The sequence below is a fragment of the Staurois parvus genome, unplaced genomic scaffold, assembly GCF_062004578.1.
Source record: "Staurois parvus isolate SC_StPar_1 unplaced genomic scaffold, SC_StPar_1.0 ptg000031l, whole genome shotgun sequence".
In the NCBI taxonomy this organism is placed as follows: domain Eukaryota; kingdom Metazoa; phylum Chordata; class Amphibia; order Anura; family Ranidae; genus Staurois; species Staurois parvus.
The window spans coordinates 10,778,817-10,787,472 of record NW_028317827.1 but is presented as its reverse complement, the minus strand read 5'-3'; the positions used below and the strand labels follow the sequence as shown (position 1 = coordinate 10,787,472).

At 43.4% G+C, this 8,656-nt stretch overlaps 1 protein-coding gene across 2 annotated transcripts in view; it reads left to right on the top strand.

Annotated features, from left to right (window-relative positions):
• The first annotated feature begins 5,823 nt into the window (after positions 1–5,823).
• KCNH7 (potassium voltage-gated channel subfamily H member 7) overlaps positions 5,824–8,656 on the top strand; it is a 527,395-nt gene continuing 524,562 nt past the window's right edge. For both annotated transcript variants that reach the window (XM_089660084.1, XM_089660093.1), the window contains exon 1: positions 5,824–6,159. In XM_089660084.1, the coding sequence (XP_089516210.1) occupies positions 6,084–6,159 (76 nt within the window). In that variant the 5' untranslated portion in view covers positions 5,824–6,083. The remainder of the gene's footprint in view (positions 6,160–8,656) is intronic.

Here is an 8,656-nt window from a genome sequence, read left to right as displayed (position 1 = left end):
ATACTCTGTAGTTTCAGGGTTGAGTTGATTATTTAAAATCAATAAAGCAGATTTCAACTCTTGCAATTCAAACCTTGCAGTGAGGAGTTCACACGTAAATACAGAGCGTTGCAGATTTAAAGTGCCAATGTGTAGCTTGATGTGTTTGTCATACATGTACACATGATACTTACGTGTGCAATACATCTACATGTTCCAAAGATAAAATTATAGGGTGACGTTCTCCATATGATCCTTAGTAATATACTGTATAAGCAGTATACAAATGGTGACTGTGCAGTTTATAAAGTCCTGGATGTCATCTTACATAATCGTTCTGTTTTGTGCATGCTAAGAAGGCCTCTTTCACACGGGCGGGTATTTTGAAATTCCAACACTCCTGGCACAGAGATCAGTTGCATTTGTTCATTGATACATGTACATACACAGAAATACACACGCACAGATACATGTACATGTACATACACACAGAAACATGTACATACATAAACAGACACATGTACATACATACACAGACACACGTACACACAGACACATGTACGTGCATACACACACACATGTACATGCACACACACACACATACATGTATATACACGCAGACACATGTACATGCATACACAGACACACAGAAACACACACACCCCTATAAAAAGTTGCAGTACTTCGTTGTTCACTCACAGAGTCGGGTAGTGCACTCTAGGGGAGGCAGAGAGCACAGCACACACTCCTTCCTTTGCTTTCACTTTGCTCAGCTATTGAGCAGTCTGACGGCTCCCAGTGCCAATGACAGATCCGGCCTGAGCTCCGAGCCTACTCAGCAAAACGGCCCTGGGGGACACACTCACCCCACTATAATTTCCACTCGCCATTGGCGAGCAAGCGAGTGGAAAGTTCAAGGCCTGATATACAGTATAGTAAAACACGACTTGAACTTGCTACAGTGGCGTCCCGAGGCAGGTGCAGGGGATGCACACCGTACCAGGTGACACCTACCGCACGGGGTAGCACCGGACCCATTCCACAGAAAGGTAAGTTGTAAAGCAAGCCGACGATCCCTGCAGGATGGATCCAATCCATCCTGCAGGGATCGTCGGCTTGCTTTACAACTTACCTTTTCGTGGAGCAGGTCCAGTGTCACCACGTATAGGTTGCATGCCACTTGGTGACACCCCCTCCAACGATCCCCGCAGGATGGATCGGATCTTCGGATTGGGGAGCATAATGGATCGGAGTCCAATCCATTATGCTCAATCGGCAGATCCGATCCATTCTGTGGGGATCATTGGAGGGGGTGTCACCAAGTGTTACCGCACCAGGTGACACCAACCCTAGGGACGCCTCTGACTTGCTATATCTAGGTGGCAGAGGCTGCAAGATAACCTTTTCTTTATAAATGCCCCAAATACCATTCTGAGTCCAAACAAAAGAGGAAAAATGCTAATAAAATGTAAAAAGAAAAAAAAAGATAACTGTTTGAGTGTACTTAACCACTTCAAGTCCGGATACTTTCACCCCCTTCCAGTCCAGGCCAATGTTCTGCTTTCAGCACTATCACACTTTAAATGACAATTGCGCGGTCATGCACCACTGTACCCATATGAATTTTTTAGCATTTTTTTGAGACAGATAAAACTTTATTTTGGTGGTATTTATTCACCACTGAGATTTTTATTTTTTTCCTATATAAATGAAAAAGTCCAACCATTTTGAAAATTTTGCAAATAACTAATCTTTCTTCATAAATAGTGGACACATTTATTCAGCTATCGTTTTAGTAAAAAAAAATAACCCAAAGTAGTTTATAACTAAAAATTATAATTTTTCTAAATTTTTTTAAAAATTTTTATATTATTATTTATGGGGTTTTTTTATAACATACCATCACCCTAGCAGTACTACTTGTGGGGGGTGATGAAGATTTTTTTTTTTTTTTTTTTACACTGATTGCTTTTACACCCATAAAGACTGGAAAAGCAATCATTTCTCCTTCTATCTGTCTGCATTCTTGCAGCCATTGAGAATACTATGCGAGCTGTGATTGGTCACAGCTTGTCACATGGTACAAGGCTGTTGTGAATAGCCTTGTACCATGTGACCTCTGTGATCATTCACAGATTTCACACGTAGTAAGCAATGATGTCAGGAAGTGACATCTTGTTTACAACTGTCTATGTGATCATTGATTGGCCAATCAGTGATCACATGATCGGGACCTCACACAGAGGTCCCGTACAGCGATCGGACACAGCGGGGGGTCATTTATAAAAGGCCACCCGCTTCCGCACTGCTCCCGTCCGACCGTTTATGTACATAGGCTGGACAGGAAGTGGTTTTAAACTGGTACAAAAAAACTAAATGAGAAAAATGGCACATATGACGCAGTCTGTCACTAGAATTAGCAAAGCAGTCTTTGTTTTGTTTTGCTAAGTCCCCCCTCCCATGTTAAGAAAAGGGGGGAAAAGCTGAGAAGTTTTCCTCATGGGATGATGGCGGATAGGTTTCTAGTTCCCCTCAGAGTTTAAAATAAGTGGGAAAGCTGATTGGTCAAAAAGGGACCAGCTGACTGGGAAGTTTCTAGAAGTTCTGGGGAGGTTCCATCAGGATTGGTCAAAAAGGTCACCTGACTCCCCCAGAACATTCTAGAAGCCCCAAGAACCCCATAAAAAGAAGGGACATTATAGGCTCTGGGCCAGTCGCCAGCGGAATTTGGAGCACCCCCTCATTGCGGCCAGTTTATGTGGTGAGTCGCTTTCTAAATATCTTTGAAAGGGGACTGGTAAAAAAATGATTAATTAAAAAACAGGTTAAATGGAATTACAGCTTGAGCCTTACTGACTGGGCTGATGTGGTTATGTCAGCTCAAATACTGACGGTTTTGAAATAAAAGTTATATCTATGATTTGTTAAAGCTGTGAAAACCAATAAACAAGGCCGCAGCCATTAATCAGCCAAGATGGTTGTATTGTAAGTTTATGTCTGGAGGTTTGTTCCGTCTGCCATCCCATAACTTAGTTTTGCTACTTGTTGACCTTGTTATTTTTCAGGTGGTATAAAGTGCAGCGCTAAATAAATAATTAATAATAAACACATAAATAAATAATGCACAAAGATAAAGGTAACAACCCCTTATAAAAAAAGTGGTATAAAGTGCAGAGCTAAATAAATAATTAATATTAATAATAGTAATAAATACATAAATAAATAATTAATGCACAACAATAAAGGTAACAACTCCTTATAACAATGTGGTATAAAGTGCAGAGCTAAATAAATAACTAATAATAATAATACATAAATAAATAATTAATGCACAAAGATTTATTTCAGACACTTATATAACACTGTCAATTTACACACATATTATACATTCACATCAGTCCCTAACCCTCAAGGGGCCTACAATCTAAGGTCCCTAGCTTACATTCATACATACACATACTAGGGCCAATTTAGACAGGATCCAATTCACCCACCAGCATGTCTTTGGAGTGTGGGAAGAAACTGGAGTACCCAGAGGAAACCCACACAGGCACAGGGAGAACATGCAAACTCCAGGCAGGAGGTGTTGTGGCTGGGATTTGAACCAACGACCCTTGTACTGCCAGGCGGAAGTGCTGACCATTTAGCCACTGGCGTAATGAATATTGCTTTCTCCACTGATGTGGGTGGAAGGCAAGGCTGAAGTCCAACGGCGGGAGGTGATTCAGCAGAGAGATGGCTGAGGGCACAGGCGGCAATGGGATCCTGGTGCACAGGCAAGCTCACAATTTCTGTTTTCTGAGCCACAGACAGCCATGCACTGTATACAGACAGATATTCAGCACATTCTGTACTGTGTCATCATCACCATGATAATGAGGACGATCACATAAGCACAGTGAAATGCTTCCTCTTAGTTCTTATTTACACTTGTGTTTGAGGGACATTAAAAATGTGTGGCTGGGCCACACTTTTACCATCCCCCAACCACTCCCCATTATGCTGCAAAGGCACTGCCACCATAGTATAGCAATAGTTGTGGGGGGTTGTGCAAAATCCCCCAATGCTGTACTAAGGTGGCATTGCCTTTGCAGCATAATGGGGAGTGGTTGGGGGATGGTAAAAGTGTGGCTCAGACGCACATTTTTAATGTCCCTCAAACACAAGTGTAAATAAGAATTAACAGTAGAAGAGAGGGAGATCAGAGAACACCTGTTCATTGATCTCCCCTGCCTGTTAATGACCTGGAAGCAATGTGTAAAACCCATGGTTTCGAACAGCAGCCCTGCTGAATGGACTCGGATGTAGGCGAGGCCACAGTTAGACATGCAGGGGGTTATTTACTAAAATTGGAGAGTGCAAAATCTGGAGCAGTTCTGCATAGAAACCAATCAGCTTCCGGGTTTTATTGTCAAAGCTTAACTGAACAAGCTGAAGTTAGAAGCTGATTGGCTACCATGCACAGTTGCACCAGATTCTGAGTGCTTAAATTTTAGTAAATCCACCCCACATCATGGTTCCGTCTGGATCCATCTGAAAAACTGACAAATCGACATCAGTGTGGCATCACCTGCACTGTATATGGCGTGCAGCAGTTGATGGAATGTACACTCACCGGCCACTTTATTAGGTACACCCAGGGGCGGACTGACAACTCATGGGGCCCCCAGGCAATAGGGGATCATGGGGCCCCTGTGTCCTTGCCCAAACTCAAAAAAGCCTATGAAAAAGGTACCAGGGGCATCTCATGGGGCCCCCTACTGACCCCGGGCCCTTGGGCAGTGCCCAACTTTCCAAATGGTCAGTCCGCCCCTGGGTACACCGGTTCAATTGTTTGACAACAAAGATTGCTAATCAGCCAATCACATGGCATCTAGATGTGGTGAAGATGACTTGCTGACGTTCAAACCAAGCATCAGAATGGGGAAGAAAGGGGATTTAAGTGACTTTGAACGTGGTATGGTTGTTGGTGCCAGCCAGGCTAGTCTGAGGATCACAAAAACTGCTAATCTACTGGGATTTTCATGCACAACCATCTCTACGGTTTACAGAGAATGGTCAGAAAAAGAGAAAATATCCAGTGAGCGGCAGTTGTGTGCGCGTAAATGCCTTGTTGATGTTAGAGGCCAGAGGAGAATGGGCAGACTGGTCTGAGATGATAGAAAGGCAACAGTAACTCAATAACCACTCAAGGTATGTGGAATTCCATGTTGAACCTTGAAGCAGATGGGCTACAGCAGCAGAAGACCACACCAGGTGTCGAGGTGTACCCAGGGGCGGACTGACAACTCATGGGGCCCCCGGGCAATAGGAGATCATGGGGCCCCTGTGTCCTTGCCCAAACTCAAAAAAGCCTATGAAAAAGGTACCAGGGGCATCTCATGGGGCCCCCTACTGACCACGGGCCCTCGGGCAGTGCCCGAGTTTCTAAATGGTCAGTCCACCCCTGGGTGTACCTAATAACGAGAATGTAGATAGGAAGTAACTGCAGGAGGCTGCAGGAGAGCAGCAGTGCTGATATACAACAAATAAAGGGGGATTATTCTATTAATATATAATACATAAAAGGGGAATTGTTTCTGATTCACACTAATGCCATCCATTTAGGCTTCCCATGTCCTAGTAATCAGAGGATCCAGTTGTCTCTGTGTCCCCTCTGACCTGTGGTGCCCGCTGACAGCTCTGTATGCCGGGAATGCCATGTGTATCCAGGGGAGGGGGGAGGGGAGGGGGCATCCTCCGACGGAGAGGACTCGGGTCCTTTAAGAGCAATAAGGGAGAGATGAGCCTCCGAAAGAGGCTGCGCTGAGCCTGCTCCCCTCCTCCTCCTCCCATCACATCGCAAGCTGTGCCGGAGGCTCCGGAGGTGAGGAGGGGAAGGACAGCGACCCTCACACTCTCCCTGCTGCGGGGAGGGGGCTGCCATCACCTGAATGCTGCAGGAGGAGCCCCTTCTGCCACATCTCCGGGCTTCTCCATCCTTCGCCGGAGGAGGAGGAGGATGACTGCTGAATGAGGAGGCATCGGACAGGAGCAGATCGGGAGATCCTGGCGGAGGAGCTCTCTGGAAGACTTGGACAACTGAGCGCTCTTCACTTCCAACAATGCCGGTCAGGAGGGGACATGTGGCCCCACAGAACACCTTTCTGGGGACCATCATCAGGAAATTCGAAGGACAAAGTAAGACTTCACCCCTCTGCTCCATGGACAGGATCCTGGGGACACATACTTCTTCTCTGTTGGGTTCTTGTAGCAGAACATGGATGTGAGGTCTTCAGTCCTGCTAGTCAAGGGATACATTGTATCAATTATTGTATCAATGTATCAATCAGGGTATCATTGGGTGCCAGGGTGGCATCTGTATTATTGGACCCCAAGGACAGGATGGTGCCTACAAAACCCAATTTAAAGACTTGCACATCTTATAAATTGGGGGCTCCCCACCGATTGGTCCAACTCAAGGTCTTAGCCAAAGAGTACACTTGGCTTTAGCTACTGATATTAGATACATGGCAACCAATCCGGTTTTAGGTCACTGTAGGAAGAGCAACTTAGCTATTATATTTTGGGGGGTGCAGTTGAGCAGTCATTTTTTGGGATGGAGATTGGGGTGCAATATGCATCCAGGGGTCTAATATGGGGCCTTAGCCAAAGGTGGCACACTTTCCTTTTTGTTAGCTGTTGATATTACATAAATAACAACCAATGAGGTTTTAGTTTACTGTAGGAAGAACCACTAACTATGCTTTTTTTTGGACATGAGTGCAAGGGTCTAATTTGGGGTCTTAGCCCATAGGTTGCATGCATTGCTCTCTCTTTAGTTAGTAAATATTCCAGATATAGTAAACAATTAGGTTTTGAGCCCTGATTGACAACGGCGCAACTTCAAGTGCGACATGCGATTTACAAATCACACCTGCAGTCGCATCTAATGTATTTCTATGGCACTGTCTTAATCAGTACGATTGCGTATGTAATGCAATTTCAAAAATAGTTCCTGCACTGCTTTTTTCCGATTTCTTTGTGATTTGCATTGAATTTTGTTAAATTACACAACCAGTAAGGTTGTAGTTTACTTTAGGAAGAGCCACTAACTATGCGATTATTTTATTGTTTTATTTTTTTTTGGGTGGGGGTTCAAAATGCATGCAGGGGTCTAATTTGAAGTCTCAGCCAAAGGCTTTCTCTTTACTTAGTAAATGGTACAGACATAGTAACCAATCTGGTTTCAGTTTACTGTAGGAAGGGTTAACTGAACTTATTTTTTTTTAGGGGGGGGTGTAATGTCCAGGGGTCATACATGGGGTCTTGGCCAAAGGTGGCACACTTTGCTTTTTTATCTGTTGCTATTACATAAATATCAACCTATCAAGTTTTACTTTACTGTATGAAGAACCACTACCGGAGCTATTCTTTTTTGGGAGGGAGGTGCAAAATGGATGCAGGCATCTGATTTGGGGGTCTTAGCCAAAGGTTGTACAAGTTGCTTTCTCTTTAGTTAGTAAATATTACAGACATAGCAACCAATCTGGTTTTAGTTTACTGTAGGAAGAACTAATTCTTACTTTTATTTGAGGGGGGGGATGATTAATATATATCCAGGTGTCTGATTCGGGGGTCTTAACCAAAGGTTGCACACTTTTCTTTCTCTTTAGCTAGTAGACATTATAGACATAGCAACCAATCAGGTTTTAGTTTGCTATAGGAAGAGCGACTAACTGAGCTGAGACTAACTTTTGTTTTTTTTTGGGGGGGAGGGGTGCAATATGCATCCAGGGGTCATATTTGGGGTCTTAGGCTGACCATACACTACACAATCTGACTGCATGATCTCATTTAGATCTACCATCAGCTGTGTAGTAGAAAGGCCTGTCTGATTTGGTACTGGTTGAATGGGTTGTTTAAGTTTGTCCTCATATTGCATAGTTGTGGTAAAGCTAAAGGAGATTGTACTGAGATTGTGCAGTCAGATTGTATAGTGTATGGCCAGCTTCAGGCAGAGGTTGAATACTTTGCTTTTTCATAAGATAGTGATATTACATGCGCAGCAACTAGTCAGGTTTTTAGTTTACTTTAGAAAAAGTGGCTGAGCATTATTATTTTTATTATTATTTATTTATTATTAATAATAATCACAACTATAATAATATTAATGTTATCATTTTATTATAGTCATCATTATTTTTTGCCTACTTTGCTTTGACTAGTGATTTTACATGCACAGCATCCAAGTGTGCCAGGGTGATGTTTATATTGTGTGATGGACCCCAAAGACAGGATGATGTCTACAGCATTCATTTTCAAGACTGTTAATGTTTAAAAATTAGGGGGCCCCCAAAATATAATCAGTGGTAGAACCTGGGGTTTTAGGCAAAGAATACACTTGACTTTAGCTAATGGTATTGCATACATAACAATCAATCAGGTTTTAGTTCCCTGTAGGAAGAAAGGGGGGGGGGGGGGGCAAAATACATCCAGGGGTCCAAACTGCACACTTTTTTTTTCTTTTGCTTTGGACAGTGATATTATATACATGGCATCCAATGGGGTTTCAGTTTACTGTACGCAGAGCAATTCCAAGCTGTTGTGTTGGTTTTGTAATGCCCACACAAAACCAACAGTCCTCACGATCTTTAGAAGATCAAAGACTGGTTGTATTGTGTTGGGGCTGTCCCTT